Source organism: Gopherus flavomarginatus, chromosome 4 (assembly GCF_025201925.1).
Source record: "Gopherus flavomarginatus isolate rGopFla2 chromosome 4, rGopFla2.mat.asm, whole genome shotgun sequence".
Taxonomy (NCBI): Eukaryota; Metazoa; Chordata; order Testudines; family Testudinidae; genus Gopherus; species Gopherus flavomarginatus.
Window position 1 is genome coordinate 15,628,495 of NC_066620.1, and position 22,782 is coordinate 15,651,276.

Sequence of the window (22,782 nt, forward strand, 5' to 3'; positions counted from 1 at the left end):
GTTTGACTGGCTGGCTAAGAGTCACGTCTAACTGCAAAGTGGGGGTGCAGGACCCTGTGGCTTCCCCAGGACCCTGCTGGGGCGGGCTCACTGTGGGAAGCACACAGAGGGGCAGACGATGCTGAATGCTCCAAGAGGAGACCCAGGAGGTGAAGACGTGTGAGCTTCTTGTCCTGAAAAAGTCTGCTCCAAGGAAGAGGAGGCTCCTCAAAGTCCTGACTGGCTTTGTGGGGAGCAGTTCCAGAGCATTGCCCGGGGACTCCATGACAATGACCTTCAGCATAGGGTTGGGGGGGGGGAGTACCCAAGAACCCTTGATTCCATAGTAGGAGAAATGCATCTGAGATCAAATGATTGTCTATCCCCACCCTCAGACCAAACATCTGACACCTCATATTTATTTGGTTGAGAATAGGTCTATGGCTGGGTGTTCCCACTGTACACTGATTCCTTGGGCTCCTGATGTTTTCAGGGACCAGTCTTGTGGTAGACCCTATTGGGTTGATCTACTAGGTCATTGTTCTTTCCTGCATATATAGTGCTATCAGAAACACACTATGATTAATGCACCATTTGCACACTAGCGCTTCCGTGCAGAGCCAGAGAGAGTGGGCTCCTCCCTGCTTGCTTATATAATAAACTGCTGTGGTACTGTCTGTGACCACTTGAACAATCTTGTGTTGAACAGGAAGTAGAAAAGCCTTTAACACTCAATGAATTCTAGAAGGTTTTTGTGGAATCTTGTCTTGGGAGCCAATGACTTCTTGCACTGAAGGTATAGCAATGAGCTGAGCTCCCATCCTCATAGACTCACAGACTCTAGGACTGGAAGGGACCTCGAGAGGTCATCGAGTCCAGTCCCCTGCCCTCATGGCATGACCAAATACTGTCTAGACCATTCCTAATAGACATTTATCTAACCTGCTCTTAAATATCTCCAGAGATGGAGATTCCACAACTTCCCTAGGCAATCTATTCCAGTGTTTAACTACCCTGACAGTTGGGAACTTTTTCCTAATGTCCAACCTAAATCTCCCTTGCTGCAGTTTAAACCCATTGCTTCTTGTTCTATCATTGGAGGCTAACGTGAACAAGTTTTCTCCCTCCTCCTGATGACACCCTTTTAGATACCTGAAAACTGCTATCATGTCCCCTCTCAGTCTTCTCTTTTCCAAACTAAACAAACCCAATTCCTTCAGCCTTCCTTCATAGGTCATGTTCTCAAGACCTTTAATCATTCTTGTTGCTCTTCTCTGGACCCTCTCCAATTTCTCCACATCTTTCTTGAAATGCGGTGCCCAGAACTGGACACAATACTCCAGTTGAGGCCTAACCAGTGCAGAGTAAAGCGGAAGAATGACTTCTCGTGTCTTGTTTACAACACACCTGTTAATGCATCCCAGAATCATGTTTGCTTTTTTTTGCAACAGTATCACACTGTTGACTTATATTAAGTTTGTGGTCTACTATGACCCCTAGATCTCTTTCTGCCATACTCCTTCCAGTGATAATCACTGATGGTGCTGGAGGGGTGTACTGTCCACCCGGGAGCACATTTTGTGGTTGAGTTCACCAGTGTAATGTTAGCAGCTATTTATGCTCTGCCTGTAGTTGGCGAACAGCCAGTGTTGAAGGGTTCTCATCTTTAGATGAGCATATGGAATGACATAGTTTGTTGAAATTAGAAGACCCATTAATCAGAGGTAGAATATTACTTGCTGAGATGATTGAGTTTGTAGACTGTGTATGGTTTCAAATCTTTCTCAAGGAAGAAGAGCTCTGTTTAGCTGATGATAGGTAATGATTTAGTCCATTCCAGAACAATTTTTTTTTTATTTATCAGGAACCTCAGATTTTCTAAAAGGATACAAGTATGAGAAAATGGCTTTGCAAAGATGATCTTCTGATTATGTTTTTTTATTAGGCAATTATCCAAGTAAAGATAAACATGTATCCTTTCCTTCACAAGTAAGTTGTTACCACCGACAGGCAATTTGAATATCTTGGGGGTGGAAGACAGGTCAAACGGAAGGACTTTGTATTAGTAATGATTGTTTCCTACTGTAAAACTGAGGTATTTGTGATGGAATTTCTTGATGAAGATATTTAGTTTCCTTAGATCCATGATTGGTTAGATCCATCCACCATCTTTTTTGGGAACCAAGAAGTATCTTGAATAGAATCTTTTCCTTCTGAATTCCATTTGGACCTCCTCCACCACTTCTATTTTGAGAAGAGCCAGAACCTCTGATCTCAACAGACTCTTGCGAGAGGGGTCCCTGAATAAGGAGGGGAGTTGGGGATTGGAAAGAATCATAAGCTATATTGGATACCCACTGTAGATTATTCTAATTTAAACTGCTAAATGTGGGACCTGGGGTTTGGTCCTAAAGACCTTACAGAAGGTTGTTTGCCTCCTGGTCTTGATTTAAAATTACTTCTTTGTTGATAAGAGTGCTGTGGATCTCCTCGGATATTTTAGATAATAGTATCTCCTCTACATCAGGTGTAAAAGAAGAGGAGGAAGGGTACTGTTGCCTTTGACATCTGGAGAGGGACATCCCTGGTTTTCTTCCTAGTTGTTAAGAAATGCCCAGAGACCTGGCAGTATATCTAGTCTCTTTCATTCTTTCTAGTTCTCTTTGGTCCTGATACTGAAAAGACCCTTGCCTTCAAAAGGGAGTTCCTCAACTTCTGCTTTGGTTTCTGGTGGCAGTCCTGACAATTAAAGACAAGCTGTCACAAGGTGTTCCCTTTGCTACCCAGTGTGCCACGCTGCCTGGCCCATTTGTATTGTCTCTTATTCACAACATACTCACAGTCTGTTCTTTTCTGCCATGTATCCCTTTATTTTCAGATTCCAGGCACTGCAGAACCTAGCAGGAGGATCTTTCCACCCAGCTATCCCTGCCACACCCAGCTCGCTCGCTGAGCTCCTCTTTACTTCCCATTCCTGCCAATTATATATCTTCCCCTGGCTGAACTAATTAACTCATTAGCCTGATCATTGCCCACAAATGTCAACAATCCCCACCATTACAGGTTAATTGATCCCAATTAAGCCTGTGATTCTCCATTACACAAATACCTAAGTGAGCATGCTGTCACACAGGCAAACCTTCTCATTGAAGTAGCAGACACGGCACCTCTGACCACAGAATCTGAGAAGTTAAAGATCACCTTTAAGACGTATTTTTCCATTTGCTGAGTTTCCATTATGATCACATTTGCCAAACTTCCTCCGCTTGTCAGGAAGGAATTTGAAGGATATTGATAATTTTTCCCAAAGGTGATATTGGAAGTGAGCCATGACAACTTAATAGTTTGCTACCCTTAAACCTAAAGTGGAGGATGAGAAAAAATTCCACCCCCCATCTTTCTCTGAGATACTAGAATGGATCAATCCCCTTTCTGACCTTTACATAGCTGCCTCTACTACCAGGAAGTATGGGGCAGGATGGGTATGAAATCCCTCTTGCGGAATTTATCTGCTTGTTGCCTGGAGAGTGGCTGGATTAGATGAGATGAGTTTAGTTGAGTTTAAAAGTCCATCCAATAAAAGCAGAAAAATCTGATCGAGGAATGCGAGCCAAAGATGTCAAACACTGGGTGTGAGGTTTATTCTACAGCAGATGTTGGTAACTTCTGTGTGGATGCCATCCTTTCTGTTAATTACTGACATGTAATTACACTTGCAGACGGAGAATATGCAGAAGACACTCAGATGTTCTCATCGGGAGATGTCTGGTTGTCAGCATCAGGATCCGCATCCTGCATCCCTTGTGTCATGTTCTTCTTCTGATATTGTATCAGCAATCTCAGTAAGAGACTGTGTTCCTTTTCCGGGTTTCACAGATCAATCTGGTAGCTTTAGATACTTAGGAATTAAACCCTGAGGTCCCACAGGGGGTTGCATTTGATCAGAATAAAATAAGTGATATGGATGCAGGTCTGAAGGAGTTGGCCAAAAGGGCCATGTTTGCTATGGATGCATATGCCAATTGGACCAATACTCAGCCACTGGATTTGGTTCATAATCCTAGCCACAAAGTAGAAATGGTTGGGATTCTGAATGTCTCTTCTTCAGGGAGGTGCACAAGGGGGCAAGCAGGGGCACTCCCCCCCCAATAATTGGTAGGGGCATAGAACTCCTCCAGCCCTGGGGTCACAGTGGTGCGAGTGAGCTCCTTGGGCCCCAGAAGGAACTGACTGCTTCTCTGGCCCCATGGCCATGGGGGGAGAACAAACTTCTCCAGTCCTGGGACCACGGGGGAGACTGAGCTCCTCGAGCCCTGTACCGTGCTGGGGGCACAGAACATGCCCCTCCAAAAGCCATCCAATTTTTATTTCTGGGCACGCCCCTGCTCGTTTAAATTGTGGATGACTTGAAAGAAGAAGAACCTCCAATTCCATTTGCAGGAGTGTTTCCAATCTTGGATCCAGTGCGGAAGGCAGAGGTGAAAGCAGTGGTCCTGCAAGGATAGTATTAGTGACAGCAGTTTGGTCAGAAAACCAAAAGGTGCCTTGGAAGGGGGGATCTGCCATACAGGAATCTGTAAAAACCACCCATCTGAAAGTATAAACGCTAACCATGTGAAATCTTAAGCATCTAAAACCTAAGCTAAAAGTTTCATAAAGCGCTTCTATTTAAACACAATTTGGACTGAAGGTCCAGAGAGGTTCCAAGTCCATCGCTGACGGCGGCTGGAAGGAACTGAGTGGCTGGAGGGCCGAGACCCCTTTCATAGCCTTGCCCACAGACTACTCAGCAACATGAGGGGTGGCCCGGGAGGAGAACTGTGAGCACTCCAACGGGCACTGCTAGTTGAGGTCCTATCATCAGAACTGCACTCACTGGCACAACTCATGCGTGGGAATATACAGAAGCTACTCAGAGAACACTTATTTCACATATGGCAAAAGCAAAATACCTTCTTGTTATCTTTTATCGTAAAGATAAAAATCCAAAGAGATATTTTATTCTGCACTCTAACTGCATGCAGGAATGTAAAGGGAATGGATTCCTTCCTTGAGACAATGTCTCCAAGTAAAAAAGCCACGTCTATCTCCCAGACTCAGAGAGCTTCTGGTGAGAATATCCTTCTACATCTGGATTTTCTGACACCTTAATTTAGTGGACAAAAACCCTAATGGCATGAGCTGAAGGGTAACAGTTCCGGAAGACAGGTTTCAGATTGGAAGCCGTGTTAGTCTGTATCAGCAAAAAGAACGATGAGTACTTGTGGCACCTTAGCGACTAACACTTTTATTTGAGCCTAAGCTTTCGTGGGCTAAAGCCCACTTCATCAGATGCATGCACGTCTTAGCCCATGAAAGCTTATGCTCAAATAAATTTGTTAGTCTCTAAGGTGCTACAAGTACTCCTAGTTCTGGAAGAGAAGCAGAAGACAGAGAGATGAAAAGAAATATGAGAGTGACAGAAAGGAAAAAGAGGGGGAAAGACAACCGCCATACTCCAAAAACATTTTCCCCCTAATTTTGTAAAAAAATAAATAAGATGTAAGGAACAAAATGTCACCTAACAGTATTTTTTCATTAAAATATCTCTCTTTCTCTGTATGTTACCGTCAGTTTCAGATCTTCTCCCTTTGTCTCCATAGTGTTATCCCTTACTATGCATGTGACTCTTTGGCTTGCTCTGCATTAGCGTGTCAACCTTAAAGCATATAGGGAAAGACGAATGACTCCTTGAAAAGATGGCTTGTCAAATACTCAGTCGTCTCCCCCACATCTAATGGCACCAACAGTAGAATTGAAATGAAAGTATATGAGAAGAAGAGCCAGGAGCATCAGAAAAAACACTAGTGAAGGGTGAAGGGTAAAGGAAGAGGAACTGCAGTTCCTCAGAATGAAAGGGTGCGGACTTTCAGAATCCCAAAGTCTGGATGTTTTTGGATCATCGTCTGAGCACAAACACAGGTGTGATTTAACAAGAATGTGGCAAGTGTCTTGGGGCAAAGTAATTAGTTAGAAAGTTGCTGCAAACACTGTACTTCCTCTGTGTAGAGAGGCCTGAGTCACAAAAGTTATGACGTTTATCAAGATTTAAAAGTTTAAAGATCTGAAGAGCTTTGTGTAGGCTCAAAAGCTTGTCTCTCTCACCAACAGAAGTTGGTCCAATAAAAGATATTACCTCATTCTGCTTGTCTCTCTAAAAGTTGATATTGTCATATTACTCAAGATAACAGCTATAAATTGGATGGCTCTGGAATGAGTCATTTGCATGTATGGCTAGGATCTACTCTCACATCTACAGATTACGGGGGAAATTTGGGAGTTGGGAGCCTAATTGTCCTTTCTGCCTTTAAAGTTTCCCCATATATTAAGTTTAGGGGTTCTAGTTTTCTATATAAACTGAATATAACAATAATTGTAGATTTTCAATAATGCATTTTAAATAATGTAAGGTGGAGAGCAATTTTATTAAAAATAAGCCGAAAAGGGCAAGATTCCCTTAAAGGGATTTTCAACAGAAATTTCATCTTGTAAACCTACAATCAGTATTTACTTCCAGTTCGTGCTCTCTGCAATTTCATTCCAGCTCACGTAGTCACATGAAGAGCAGATTTTCTTCAGGTGGTTACAGTGTTGAAACTTAAGATGTAAACAATAAAATGAGACTGCTTAAAATGTCTGATTATTTAAAAAACAAAACAATGTTTGTGTGATTTTTATTGAGAATGAAACCACCAGTTTACGCCCAGATGTATGCAGCTGAGATTCATAAACCTGTAAAACCTGTTTTTTCAAAAAGGAATTTACAAGACACTAAAATATCCAAAACAAAACACTAAAATTAGTAAAAATGGAAACCAAACCCTACAATCCCTAATTTTGTACATACATATATTTAGTTATAACCATTTTTTCAGACTCTCAGTCAATGGGTTTTTGAATCAAATGATGATATTACCCAGAGAAAATAGGATTTTCTGTCCAAATCCTCTCCTCTTCTTCCTTCCCCCATGACTAGGGATAACACTACAATCTTCTCTGTCAGCTGGGTTCAGAATCTGAAGGTCATTTTTGTCTTCTCCTTTTTATTCTCCTTTCACACCAAGACTGTGTCCAGATGTTGTTTCTTCCTCTACGAGAGCTTCAAGACTCACCCATCCTCTGTGTCTAAATAGTTAAAACTCTCAGCCACATCTCAATCGTTGCTTGCCTTGATCACTGCAGAATCGTGTCTCTAGTCTTCAACATGGCCCTATACAAGTATATCCAATATATGGCCACAAAGATTTCTCACCTGCCACTCTGATTACATCACCCCACGCCTTGAATCACTTCCCTAGGTTCTCCTCCATTACATCAAATATAAACTTCTCACATTCACATATCTACATAACTTTGCTCCTTCTTGCTGATCCAAACTCTAATCCTAATCTCTTATTTAGAGTGACCGAATGTCCTGATTTTATAGGGATGGTCCTGATATTCGGGGCTTTGTCTTATATAGGTGCCTATTACTCCCCTACCTCTGTCTCAGTTTTTCACACTTGCTATCTGGTCACTTATTCATGCCAGTGATGTGAGTCTCGATACTCCAGTAAGTCTGATTCTTCCACACGCATCTCCATGCCTTTTTCATGCTGCAACCCATACCTGGACTATCCTCCTAACTGTGATCCATAATGCCACTCACTCTCATTGTTATATGCCTCCTGAGAATACACTTCTTCTCAGGTGTCCACAAAAATTAAGTCAATAACATTCAGCCACATCTGCACTCTGGGTATAAGAGAACCATCAAGAGGTGCACATTCCTAAATTGGGTACCACCTACACGACTGTACTGCTTTAAGCCTAGTCCTTCTTTCCCATGTCTCCTCCCTACTGTTTGTTCCCCTCACTTATTTTGTCACAGCTAAAATTTAGAATGTAAGCAAATGTATGCAAGTAGGGCAGGGAATATGTCTTCGTAGGTTATCATTTAAGTGCATCTCACACTTCTGAGAACTATACAATAACAGGACAGATTGAGAGCATCCGAAGATCAAGTGGGGAAAGGAGAAGGTTTGGAATGAACAATAGCAAGTCCCCAGATTGAAAGGGTGATGCCTTTCAGAATCCCCAAAGTACGGATGTGCTTGGACCAGTTTCTGAGCACAAACAAAGGTGTGATATAACAAGAATGTGCAAGTGCCCTGGGGCAAAGTAATCAGTTAAGAGCTTGCAGCGAACACTGTACACCCTCTGTGGTGTCAGGCGAGAGGGGTCTGAGTCAAAAAAAATTATGATTTTCATCTAGATTAAGAAGTTAAAAGTTTATACTGTCAGCTTGCTCGAGATAGCTGAAAATCAGATGGCTCTGGAACAAGCCTGAGCTTACAAATATTTGAATATGTAGCCAGATTCTGTCCACGTATAGAATAACGTTGATATCGATTATGTTTAGGGATTCTGGTTTTTAGTTTAAACTGAAAACAGCACTGATTGTAATTTTTTTTCTTAAAATAAAAAAATTGGGGGGGGAAACAACTATAGAAAATGACAAAGTTCCTTTAAATGTACTTTCAACAAACGGAAATTTGCACATTGTTTATGGTAAATTACAGCCTGTATTGCTCCCTGTTCATGCTCTTGGATTTTCTTGTTGGTCCAGATAGTATGGTAACGGGGACCCCATCAGCACCTCAGATAGACAGAACAGTAGCCGGTAAGTGGCCTTTTTTTCATGTGGTTATGCAGAGTGCTTTAACATTGGATGCAAAAAATAAATATGACAGTTTAAAAAAAGCTATTATAAGTTATTTTTAAATACCATTTTATATAACTTATCATACTAACTAAACCACCAATTTCTGCCCAAATGTGTGCAGTCAATCTATATAACAGGAGTCCAGGATTGTCTCTCTCTCTGTCTGTCATTTTGACACCTAGAATGTGTGCTGGGTCCGTGTGTAGTGATGGGAAGTGCTAGAAGTAAGCTGAGAACTCTTGGTTTAGAACATCACCTAGAACATCTACCTTTTAAAGTTCTCAGTCATTTTTGCCTTATGTTTTCCGAATTATGCCCATATGACAGCACAGGCTTTCACCTCATATTCAAATTAACCTACCAAAGGGGATTTTACTAGGAAATTGCAAAACATGAAATGAGCAAAAAAGAGAAACCAAAACCCAGATTCCCTCACTACGTATATCAAGGAATGAAAACAAAATGATATAATAAAATTCTTAACATGATTGTAATAGATTTTTTTCACATAATCAACCAAGAGATGATCATGTCAAATATCACATTACCTATCAGAAACAATCAGGAAAATAGATTTTCCTTCTGGCTATCAAGAGTATGTTGAAATGGCTGGCTTTTACCATTTAACAATTTGATTAGTTCCAGGAGCTGCTTTTTATGCTCATCTTTGCAACTTATGCAGAGCTAGCCCTCAGTGAGCAGAAGTCATCTGAAACACTGTTGCGCATATGTCTATAGGATATTTCTGGGCAAAATTCCAACATTTCTTCAGAAATTACTTACACTTTCCTCATCAGTGTCTCACCCAAGATCTGACACTTTTATTAATATGTCGGTTGCTCGGGTTTCTGCTACCTTTGCTACAGTGGATGGCCTTTTGAATTTTCAGCAGCGGAGAGCTGGAACACACTACAAAAGGATTTAAAGCTAACAACCCTTCTATCGCTTGATCTTTTCTGTCATAGATTGCATCAATCATCGTCCAATAAATGTAACTGTTTTTCATGATATATTATGTCCTCTTCTATTTTACTTTTTTTTTATTGAACTTTGTGGGAGTTTATAAAATTGATGGATTTGTATGTGATGTGGTGCTAGGAGCATTGCAGAGGAATATAGCAGTGCCTGAATGTGTATTATTATAGCATCGTGTTAGTGATGCTATAGTGATAGCTGAGGAAGAAACTTTCAGTATGAATCCCTGATACTTTTAATTTTATGAAAACAAAGAGATTTTGGACTGAATTTTCTCATCCTATCTCACAATCCCAAGATAGTTTGTTATAAAGGCTTAAGAGAAAGGTGCACATACCATATGCATTAAGGTCTAAATTTAAAAGTATATACTTAGATTGTAAACGCTTCAGGGCAGGGACCATCTCTTTGTTATATATGTTGTGTGCCTAGCACAATCGGTCTGAAGCCTCCATGTGTTACCCCCACGCAAATAAATAATAATTTCAGTGGTATACATGGCTTTGAATTTTCCAACTGTTGCACGTTTAAAATTTCAGCCATATGACTGTTACCTAAATGTAAGTATTGCTTGTTCATTTTTTATAAATGAGCATTTTCATTTCACTGAGTGGTGCATAAGCAATGAGAGGCTTACTGGGGAGGTGTATTTTGATGGGGGATCTGAAAGAGAGAGGGTGGATCCTGCTTCCTGCACGGGGTTAGAGAAAGCATATTAGGCACTAGGAACTGCAGGGAAGGCCAGGATACATTATAAAAGGATTGATTCTGAAGCCAGCAGTAACTGAAATGTAAAGCATTCCACTCAGGTAAAACAGCTGTGAGATCAGATTCAGGCCCCAAAAGAGCAGTTATGGGGAAGGGTATTGATGGAGTAAAGGGCGTGAGATAGAGCAAAAGAAAAGATGAGATGTGGAAGGGGAGAGGGAGCCAGTGGATAGGTTTGGAAGGGGAAGAGATACCAGAGCCACTAATGCAAAAAGTAACAAAAGGCACATTACAAATATAGTCAAATAACAACATGGGCCCAATTCTGCTTTCACAGACATGCTTAAAATTGCCACTGTCTTCCTGTGTAAGCCAGGGCAGAAATTTGCCCTGAAGGTCTAATTTTGACCAACAAAAGGAGGGAAATGCAAAGTTAAGCCCTCCATTGTAATATCTTCTGCTGCTATTGAATTGTGTCTGCAGCTTCCCCAGGGCAAGTATGGGAAGACAACACGACCACTACAGCTCTCAATAATTGTAAAAAGGTTCAGAATAGGCTTTCTGCTATTCTCCCAGTAAAATAGCTAAAGGTCTACATGTCTTCAGTGTTTGTGTTGACAGAGCATCCTTAACCCCAAAAGGGGCTAGGTTTGATGTTAAGTGGGCAGAATTAACACCAAAAGGGACCTAATTTGTATGAATGATCTGAAACAGGCACAAAAAAGAGGGAACATTATCTTAATTTAATATTGATCTTAGTTGGAATAACTTTTGGTTTAAAGTCATCTCAGAAGTGCTATCAACAGGAAGTTGGTGATGATATGAAATTTTACACCTCTGTAGACTAAGGCCATGTCTACATCTAAAATTTTGCAGCGCTGGTTGTTACAGCTGTATTAGTACAGCTGTATAGGGCCAGCGCTGCAGAGTGGCCACACTTACAGCAACCAGCGCTGCAAGTGGTGTTAGATGTGGCCACACTGCAGCGCTGTTGGGCGGCTTCAAGGGGTTTTGGGGAAGGCGAGAGCAAACGGGGGAAGGAGACCAGCTTCGCAGCGGTTTGCTCTCGCGTTCCGCGAACCCCCCTGCAAACCGCAGGGAAGGAGACCTGCTTGCTCGGGGGTTCGGCGAACGCGAGAGCAAACCGGGGAAGGAGACCAGCTTCGCCGCGGTTTGCTCTCGCGTTCCCCGAACAAGCAGGTCTCCTTCCCTGCGGTTTGCAGGGTGGTTCGCGGAACGCGAGAGCAAACCGCGGCGAAGCTGGTCTCCTTTCCCGGTTTGCTCTCGCCTTCCCGGAACCACCCAGCAAACCTCAGGGAAGGAGACCTGCTTGCTCGGGGTTCGGGGAACGCGAGAGCAAACCGGGGAAGGAGACCAGCTTGATTACCAGAGGCTTCCTCAGGTATGCTGGGATACCTGCTTATTCCACGGAGGTCAAGAAAAGCGCTGGTAAGTGACTATACTTGATTACCAGCGCTGGATCACCAGCGCTGGATCCTCTACACCCGAGACAAAACGGGAGTACGGCCAGCGCTGCAAACAGGGAGTTGCAGCGCTGGTGGTGCCCTGCAGATGTGTACACCTCCTAAGTTGCAGCGCTGTAACTCCCTCACCAGCGCTGCAACTTTCTGATGTAGACAAGCCCTCAATTAGAGATACAAATACAAAACTGAGCACTCAGGGATACCATTGGACAGATTTGTGTCATTTCCTGGAAAACGTCACATGATGCAATTGGGATAGGTTACAGTAAAGACACATCATGGAAGCATACGTTAGTGACTGCATAGTTAAGTTTGCTTTTCAGGTCTGGTACAAAGTGTAACTTCACTTGTGAACCCCAAGCTGCCTGACAAAAACTTGTGGCTGTCGTTGCTTCTCTGGGCAAAAAGTAGCAGAGAAAAGAACAAACCATCAGCTTCATAGAGTGAACTTTTAGAAGTGTAACTAATTTTAATGTTAATTAGAGATGAGCTAAGGAGATGATCTTGGACATGGATCAAATTTAGGATAGAGTTCCAGGTCAAAACTGCACCAGATCTAGGGTCAGGTTTAATATTACCAAAGTTTCACAAGCTCTTTTCATGAGATTTCAGCCCGGAGTGGCAGATGTGTTGCTAAATTAGAAACCCTTGTGAGATTTCTGCAATCCTGCATGGTGAGCCATCAGCTGTTTTGTTGAAATCTACAGTATAATGGGGCTAAATCCAAACTAGTCTGGGAAATGGGCCCTTTCCAGTTTTAGATGCAATCTTGAACCAAAACTACATAAACAAGTTCTGAACCAGCAATTCTGATAAAGCCTCATTTGTTCCCCTTGAAAACCAAGGGTGGAGAGCAGGACTGGAATAAGGCACAGATACTACAGGGATACAGACTGCTCTGGCCTTTGGAGTCACACAGAGACATCAAAATCAAGGGCTTTGGTCAGGGATGGGGTTATGGGGTGACTCCTTGGGAGCGCGCCTAGAATGCTAGATGGCCTAGAGTCAACCCTGGTGGGGAATATGAGTTGGTTTGGATTAAAAGTCCCACTGTGGACCCAATCACCTCTAGAAGTTAATAGGAATTTAGTGGTGGTTGCGCCATGTACCAACTTGAAAATATACCCCCAAGTACCTCAATTGACTGTTTTTTCAAGTACAGCATCATTTCTGGGAGCTATTACAATCATCAGTAACCATAATGCTGTAGCTGAATATAACGATAGGACTCAACGGGCTGAGACAAGACCTTGTCTACACAAGATTTTTTAACCGCTGGTGAAGCTACTGTTTTAAGCTTGGGTAACTACATCGGTACAAGCTATGTTACACCCATGCTCTGCATCTAGATTAGGGGATTGCCCCATAGCACCCTGTAATAAGCAGATTGTTAAGGGTTAATGTCTCTTGTACCTGTAAAGGGTTACAAGCAGGGAACTGGACACCTGACCAGAAGACCAATCAGAAGACAAGATACTTTTAAATTTGGGCGGAGGGAAACTTTTGTGTGTGTTCTTTGTGTGTTGTGTGTTCTTCTCTCGGAGGGTCTGAGAGAGACCAGACATTACTACAGGCTCTCTAAGTTTCTTTTCATATAGTAAGTAAAAAGAGGTGGTTTAGGCTTTTTGATTGTTTTTACTCTATTTGCAATTGTGGATCTGGCTGGTTAACTTTTATATGTGTAGTTGCTGGGAATATTCTGATTTGTATTGGTACTGGTGGGAAAGTCTCTTTCTGGTGTCTGTAAGCTATAGGACCCTGTAAGATTTACATCTTGAAGTTACAGAGATAATTCTTTACTTTTTCCTTCCTTTTATTAAAAGATTTCTTTTTTTTTTTTTTTGAGAACCTGATTGATTTTTTCTTCCTTGTTTCCCTTGTGTTATTCCAGGGGATTGGGATACTCACCGAGATGGGTGGAGGGGGAAACGGGAGGGGGAGAGATAGAATCTCTCTTTGTTTTCCTTGAATCTGTTTGCCTCTTGGTGGAAGGGAAGGGAGATGCTTCTCAGTATGGTGATTTAGAGGTTAGATCAGTATCTCTCAGGATAGCCCAGGGAAGGAAATTCTGAGAGGGGGAAAGGTGGGGGGAATGGTTTATTTCTCCTTGTTTTAAGAACCCAAGGGATCTGGGTTCTTGGGGTCCCCAGGGAAGGTTGGGGAGGTCAGAGTGCCCCAAAACACTATATTTTTGGGTGGTGGCAGTGCTATCAGATCTAAGCTGGTAATTAAGCTTAGAGGATTCAGGTGCTAGTATCTCATTTTCTGAACTCTAAGGTTCAGATCTGAGAAGGAATGCTATGATACACCCACATTGGTATAGTTACACTGGTGGGTAAAACCCCGGGGGAGACAAACCCCAAACTCAAGGCTATACAGAGATACTTCTCAGTGAGTTTGGAAATCACAGCTTCAGTTAATTATGCTGACAATCAATGTAACCAATGGGCAACAGAGGCTGACATAATAGGCCAGGTGGAGGTAGGAGTCGATATTTTGATAGTGATGATAGGTAGAGGAGGGATAGGTTGTGAAGGACCTTGAAAGTAGCAATAGAGAAGGGAGAGTCAGTGAAGGGGAGCATAGACAAAGCAATGGGTTAGCAAAATGATCTTTTAGCAGTATTTCATATGGATACGAGTGGGGCAGGCTGCATTTGTCAAGGCCAGAGGAAAGGATGTTGCAGTAACCGAGACATGAAATGATGAGAGTTCTAGCTGTGTGAATGGATAGGAAAGGCCATATCTTAGTGACGCTAAGCAAAAAGACTTGGCAAAATATAGACATAGCCCAGAAGCGAAGACCTAGAGTGAGGTCGAAGTTGAACATCCTAATGAGAGAAATGCATGAGACAGAGATGAGCAATCCTGCACCAATGCAAAATCCAGCGATTTTGTTCTCGCTTCAGTCTTGTCTACACAAGGATAAAAGATATTTTAAAAAATTCTTTTAATTCTGGGTAGGATCCAAGGGTTCATCTTGGCCAGCTGAGATGTGCTAAAGTACAACCTGTCCTGACAACACTACAAATGTAACATGTGTTAGTTAACTTTTAAATAAAACACCCTTTCAGCTAGTCCAGACAAGGCCTTACATGGGTGTATATCAAGAGTCACTCCACTGAAGTCAATGGACTGGATTCTCCAGTGGCCAAGTTCACTTTGTGCCACATATGCTGACCCAGTGTAAAGCAAATTTAAAGTGTCCAGAGATTTGTGTTGGAGAATATCCCCTGTGTAAGGGGAATCTCCACCAGCACAAATCTGGCGACTTCTTCCTGGGATGGAACTCCTCCTTCTGGCCCAAGGAGGAAGGGGACATGTTTGGGAGGTGGGGTATCAGAGGAGTAGAAGGGATATGATGGAGCAATTTTTGGTCTTTGGGACCTTATGCCTTAAACTACAGCTGCCCATCTGCTGATTTAGTGTACACCATGCCAGGTGGTTGAGAGTCAGGAACTCATAATTGGCTCCCTCTCAGTGCCCCTCCCCTGCGCAACCAATCTCTGCTTAGGCACAGCAAGAATCAAGCCCAGTGGTGTTAAATTGGTGAAAGCGAGAGCAGAATCATTTCCCAAGCCTCTCCATGGTTACAGATCTCAACACTGCTACATCAAAGTCCTGTGCAGAAAAGGTTATATTATTGAGAGAGGGAGAAAGAGAGAGAGGAGAAAGATGAGATGAAAAGAAAAAAAAAACAATGTTTGGAGGGGGTATAAAGAAATACAAAAATATGTAACGATTTCCCTAAAAGTATGATATTCCCATCACATTCTTTTGATGCACACTTAGAAAAGTTTATCACAGTATACACATCTTTCTAATTAGACGGAACAAGCCACATGATTAGCGCTGTGGAAAAAAGCATCAAAAGATTCATCAAACTCTTTATATAATTAGACAGGACTTTTTATAACCCATAAAAGAAGGATTTAATTGTATCATTTAACATACAATTTAAATATCAAGATCAAACTAGCAGGGCAAATCACTTAATGGGATAAATAATATTAACATCTAGTGCCAAAGCTTAATTTAAACAACAGAATGTCTTCATTATGCAAAAGAGTCAAGCAAATGAGACTTTCAAAGAACAAGCCCTTTCCCTATTGTTCTTTGAAAACAACTAAATCAGCTGCATAGCAGCAACATGCTGAGAGACCGAGGAAAGAACTACTGGCTTTGTCCATCTGACCTCACTGTGACATTGTGGTGCAAGATCCTATAAAACAAGAGCCTCCTGCAGACCTTGCACATAGGACCTTTTAAGAACCGGTTAATTTTACTTTTGTAGCTAATTAAATGGGAGGGCCAAAGAGCGCACGAAATGTAAATCTGCTTGGGTTGACGTTGCAGCTTTGTTGTTTTAAAAGTACCTGGAGGAGCGTTCATAATTTGTCACTTTCCACCAAAACCTAAGAGACACACTGAGAGCATTCAGGATCCCCAGGATACGGTCTGCTCTTGTGTCCTGGCCTCTGCAGCTGTACTTCTTAAAGGAATGGATTAGAAACATTTAAGCTTATTAGAGTGAAAGATGACATGCACCCACATCTGACACAGGAGGAGGAGGAGGAGGAAAGTTCAAGAATGTATATATTAATTCCTGAAAAACATAAAACAGTCTTGAGACCCTGGCAAGGAAAATGTCAGCAACTCAAAAGCTACTAGATTGCTATTGACCAGTTTCATGATGGCAAGGGGCAAGCCAAGTAGAATAAACCCTTCTCCAGTATGTGTCTAATACTGCAAATGACACTGATCCTTTTTAATGTGCACAAAAGCTGACAACTAACTCATCTCAGGAACAGCCATCACAAAGCCATCTACAGGAATGACTCACCATAAACAGGTCACGAGCACCTATGTCAACAGCGAGCAGAAATGCCTTTTCAAATCTCTGATACCTGCAAGAAAAGGTGAAATGGATCATTTGCTGAGGAGGGGAACACCAGTTTGAGAGATCCAGGGCACTCTTTGGTAATGTGCAGAGGAACTGACAGCTGGTAAAAATCTATGAGGTGTGTTGCCTCTGTTTCAGTTCTCATCTAAAACATGTATTGCGTTTATTATGAACCCCAAAAGGGAGGCCCCAGGTGACTGGTGAAATCATTTGTGAGATAGCCTGGAGATCACAGAACTATGAAATATGATGATAGCAACACTACTCAGCACTTTCATCTTCTAAACATGTCAGCAATCAGCATGCTTTGATCTAGCTAACGTCAATGGGAATTGAGGGTGTTTAGCCTCATACAGGATCAGGACATAAATTAATCCTTATAACAGCCCTAGGAGCTAAGTAGGTAAATACTATTGGGCCCAATCATCCCCTTCCATGGCAAAACTTGTGAGAGAAAGAGCTGGGGAGAAATCTGTGAGGATCCTCCCCCCCCAATAAAAGACTAATGTACCCACTCCAAAATTGTCAGGACTCCAGGGGTCCATGTGGAAGGTGTGCGTCATTGCACTGGCTCTGAACTCTGGCAGCCTCCCTCCAGCCCAGCTCGCTAACAATGCAGTTCCATTGGAGTCATGCTACCCCATTGTGACAGATTCCAGGTACCCCCTAGAGCAGTGGTGGGCTGTTCCCGGCCAATGGGCGCGGCCGCCGGCCATGCCTGCAGACGGTCAATGTAAACAAGCCGTCTCATGGCCCACCAGCAGATTACCCTGATGGGCCACGAGCGGCCTGTGAGGCACGGGTTGCCCATCACTGCCCTAGAGGCAGTGATATCTTGTCTGGGTAAGCTCCACATGCCTGGAAAGGGAAGAGAGGCAATAGAACACCCCCAGTCCCACAGACTCTTCTCCCTACCCAAAATGGCCCCCTTTCTAGCACAGATCTCCAGACCTGCAAAGCGTTCTCTGCAGAGTCTGGTGAAGAGGAGAACAGGGCCATAGAGGTGACTGAGCCTCAATTCTGTATGGGAGGAGAGTGGAGATCCACAAGCAGAGGGTCCCCTTTGAGCGTGGATTTAGAAGGCAGAGTCTTAGCCCTTATCCTCCTTTTACACCGCACGAGCTGCTGGCCTACAGAAGGAATCTGTGTCAGCACTGGGATCATAATTTCACTTTTGGTTCCCACTCCTATATTGAGATCACTAGACCAGGTGTTCCCAAACTGTTTCAGGACATGAACATTTTAATAGAGAGATTGCCTTCTGGAAAATAGCTCCTCCCAAGCGCAATCCCGTCGACCACTTCCTTTCTCATTCAAAACATGCACCAACCTGCAGCAACTACAGCAAATGCTTACACAAGAAAGAAATATCAAGACACATTGATGTATGTTTTTAATACAAAAGGTGGACGTCTATAGAAGCAGCTGAAACCAAGGAGAGTCAGCCCTCTGTAGGATACCATCAAGTGCTTTGTGTACTCAATCAGTACCACAGACCACATAGATCATGCTCATCTAATGAGAGATAATGTATTATGTCAGGGAATCTAGAAGAATTTTCAGTACAGAGGATCAAAACCACTCTGCGCTTGTTAAATGGAAGGTGAGGGTCCAGCTAGGGAGGACAGTATGGAGAAGAAAGTCTTGATATGGAAAAAGGTTTACTAATCTATTATGCTGTCTGCGTGTTTTACCATATAACAGTTCAGCTGAATAATGTGAGATTTTGAATTTTTTATAGTGTGTATGTTTTCTGGTAAAGTATTATTCTTGTAAACTGTTTGAAAAATCTGTATGAAATGAAATAGCGTACATTAAAAAGATTATATTTTGATTTTCAGAATAACAAAAAGTAAAATAAAATAAAACATCTCAGTTACTATAAGCAGTGTGCCCACGTGTTTCCATTTTAAGAGGTAATATTTAGTTGCTTATAACTTTTTTACTCTTTTACCTTTCTGGCCAAAATTTGACAGTTTTATTCTCACTTGGGGAACAGATTTTCTTTGAAAGTTTGAGCCAAAGCAATTCTGCTATTTTTGAGAATGAAGACAATGGAAAATAATAGTTTTTTTCCCCATTATGAAAAACATTTGTGCCTTTTTTGCTTTTTTAAAAATAATAACTATACTGCACCACTTGTTGATGACAGAAACTTGAAATTTGGCAGCAGGAGGTCACAGATGATGGTCTGGTGAAAACTGACTGTGATTTGTTAGTTAAGAGGGTTCAAAAGATGTGTTTTGTGAGTGCTCCGTGGATTTTGTCAGACAATCTATTAGTGGTCTGCCAATATTCTGTTGGGTTTACACAGGCCTGGTTAGATCAGGAAAGTTAGTGGGCAGTGCTAGGGCTTTTTCTAAATTAGTGAAAGTGCACAGGGAAGAACACAGCCCTTCTTTCCTTTGATGAGTGAAATTGTCTCACTAGATGGACCACTGATCTGATCCTGTATGGCAATTTGTATGTTTCTAGCCTGGGCCAAAGCATTGTTCTGCCAGCTCTGAAAAGCCTTCTGGCCCTTTTCTATAGCAAGTTGGTGGAATAACACAGCAGAATAGAACCTAGAGCTAGCCAGCAAGTGCTTTCCCTCAAGGGATGATGCTGGTGACAAGAAGGCAAAATAAATTAACATAAGCTGAAAAGGAAACTAACTCTCCAGCTTGGCATTCCTATGCCCCTGGGTGTGGACTCCTAGCTTCCTAAAGACAATTTCCTACTGTGTCTTCCAATCACTAATTTACAGTCCTTCCTCTGAGCACCCCATAAGGCAGAGGTGGGCAAACTACTGCCCGCGGGCCATATCCGACCTGCGGGACTGTCCTGCTTGGCCCTTGAGCTCCCATCCAGGGAGGCTAGCCCCGGTCCCTCCCCTGCTATCTCCCCTCACCCACAGCCTCAGCTCATCACCTTGCCAGTGCTCTGGGCGTGGCTGCCAGTCCTGCTGCTCAGAGAGGCATGGTAAGGGGGTGGGGAGCAGGGAGCAGAGGGGTTGGATAAGGGGAAGGAGGTTCCGGGGGGGGCAGTTGGGGTGAGGGTTCTCGGGAGGGTGTGGTCAGGGGACAGAGAGTGGGAGGGGTTGGATGGGTTGGGGATTCTGAGGGGGCAGGAATTGGGAGGAGGCGGATAGGGGGCAGGGTCCAGGCTGTTTGAGGAGGCACAGCCTTCCCTACCCAGCCCTCCATACAGTTTCAGAACCTCGATGTGGCCCTCAAGCCAAAAAGTTTGCCCACCTCTGCCATAAGGGGAGGGGAAAGCGGAGCTGAAGTTAACCTCTTTATTACTGGGGCCCACGCAGTGCCACAGACCCATCCCACATCTATATCTCTGAAGTTTTTTGTAATACTTTGTATGAAGGAAACTACATTAAAATACATTGCATTCTATATTTCTTTTTAATCAAATGCTTTAACTAGAGAGAAATACATAGATAGATGTTACAGCAGTACATATATGTTAGTGTCATGTATACTTTTTTGAGGAGGCACCCCAAAATTAAATGACAATTCTCATTCCTGTGTTTCTCAAATACAGAATAAAAACACATCCTCAATCCCAAGAAGGAAAATAGGAGACTGAATAGTTCAGTGAAACATGCCCTGTAAGATACCAACAAGAATACATCTACACTGTCTTCATTTTTACACAGCAACAGTTAAAGGAACAATTTGAATGAGATCTGCTCCAGCCAAGACCACACTTGCCACCAAAAATGAAAAGTAATATTTTCCTTTGACTGACCTGCAGAACGGAATCATGGCCTTAAAACTGTCAGTTCTTTTCTGTCTCACAATGATTTCTATTTTTTTCCCTTTAATCAACAGACATACTTCTGCCTCATTATGGTCTCTACTCAGAAAACCGTAAAGCCAGCTTGTTATTTTCAGAGCTGCACTGGAAAATACTATCTACCAAAGACATGCTCTTCAGAAACCAAGAGAGCTGGAAAGAACAATCACAGAGACTTCATAAATTATTATAAGTAGCATTGCTCTTAAATGAGGTAGTATTTTCAAACGAAAGTGACAAGTTTGGATTACTTATGCAACCCAATATTAAATCTGTCAAGAAAGTGAACCTTTGGGGTTTCTTTTAAACTAGCTTTATTTGCAAACCTTTTTTTTTTTCTGAAGTCCCTTTGGTGTGTAACACTCTATTTGCATTCTGTAGGGACAATTAGAAAGTGTCCTGTGTGATGTATTAGTGCAAAGATACCGTCAAACAGATGATGCTTGTTTTACAATAGGGTTTTGTTGTGGGGAGAGCTCTTGTTATTTCTAGCACACTCCATTCATGGTTATCTGCCTCCTAAACAATAAAAAAATCCACCTTTTGTTCCTGCATTAAGATTACAGGGCACAGAATTTGTTGCCTTCAAAATGGTGCTGATATACTACAGATCCTGAAGCGAACACTGTAACTTACTGCTTGCTTCAAAAGAACTCTAGTAATCAAGACTTTGATAAAAAGAGAGAAGAAAATCTGCCTGTAAATTATGAAATTCAGCCACTTGTTTGGTCAAAGTGATAGCCAACAGAAATATGACCTTAGAAATTAGCACTTACATACTATTCAACTATACAGGGCAAACAGTAAAGCATTATTCTATGAGCTGTTTAGAGTATAGAATATTAAGTATAAAACCTAGTATAATAAATTATACTACACCTCTACCCCGATATAACGTGACCCGATATAACATGGGTTCGCATACAACACAGTAAAACTCTGACACGCTGCTCTGAGCAGCGTGTTAAGGGTGCTGGGCCAGGTCAGGGCGGGTTGAATAAGGGGCAGAAGGTCTCGGAGGCAGTCAAGGGCTCCCCCACCAGGGTCTGGGGGGCAGGAGCTGTTGGAGGGCACTTTTGGGTACCCCACAGTCCCAGAGTGGCCCGGAGGATTAGCTCTGCTTCCCTCGCCCTGGCCCCAGCCGTGTCACTAGAGGGAGGGGGTTTGGGGGAAGGGATCCCCCCCCACACTCACCAGCAGCGGCAGAAGCGGAGCAGCCCAGCCCCAGCCAGCTCCACTCTGCCAGCTCCCAGCCGTAGCATGGTGAGATTTTTTGTCTCCCAAGGACTGCGTTATATCGGGGTAAAGGTGTACTAGTATGTTCTTATATAACTACTTTCTATCTATAGGGCTCCTAACACTTTGAAAGATGAGTATTATCACCCCATTTTACAGATGGGAAAACTGAAGCAGAGAAAGATTAAGTGACTTGTCCAAGACTATATAGGATGAAAAAGACAGATTTAGGAACATCATCTGGATTTCCTGGCTTCCAAACTGGTGGGCTGGACCTTGCTGTCTCCCTGTGTTAAAAGTGTGACAAACTAACAAAAGTCATAAAAGCTGAATGTTTGATTCTTATCTCACTTATACCACTTTTACATCAGTGTCATGCCATTGATTTTAGTGGGGTAACTCTTCATTTATGCTAGCATAAGAAAGAAGAATAGGGCACTCAGGCTGTAATCTGCCCCGTTATATCTACACAAGTGTTAAACAGTATTTAACTAGTGTTAAACAGAAACTGACTTTAAGTCACAACAAATGTTTTGATGGCCTCAGCATGCAACCACTAACTCTTGCTGGAGGCTGCTCTGACAATTTTTCCTAAAATACTTCATCAACTTTAGGAAAAACAAATAAATATGGATTTATACACGTCCAAATCATTGCAATTTATTTATGCAGGTTTTTTTGCAGACTCAATAATAAAAATAATGTACTGTTGTCTCTATTCGTTACTGGACCTAAACGGACTAGCAGCACAAATAAGATGCTTTGCACGTTTTTCTCTTTTTTGTTGTTGTTTCTTTTGTTTTAAAAGACTTTCTAGCTAGTAAGTCTGTTATTGTGAAAATTGATAGTTGTATGTTAATATCACTTTTTCACAGCCTCCTAGATAGCTACTAAGTCTGCTGTGAAAAGTGACATTAACAAACGTACAAATACTATTTTTCACAGTAGACTTGCTCAGCCCTGGCA

At 42.4% G+C, this 22,782-nt stretch overlaps 1 protein-coding gene across 8 annotated transcripts in view; it reads right to left on the bottom strand.

The window, feature by feature from the left end:
- The window catches only part of WDPCP (WD repeat containing planar cell polarity effector), a 248,216-nt gene that overhangs the window by 75,973 nt on the left and 149,461 nt on the right, over positions 1–22,782 (bottom strand). For all 8 annotated transcript variants that reach the window (XM_050952082.1, XM_050952075.1, XM_050952079.1 and 5 more), the window contains one exon: positions 16,732–16,795. In XM_050952082.1, the coding sequence (XP_050808039.1) occupies positions 16,732–16,795 (64 nt within the window). The remainder of the gene's footprint in view (positions 1–16,731; positions 16,796–22,782) is intronic.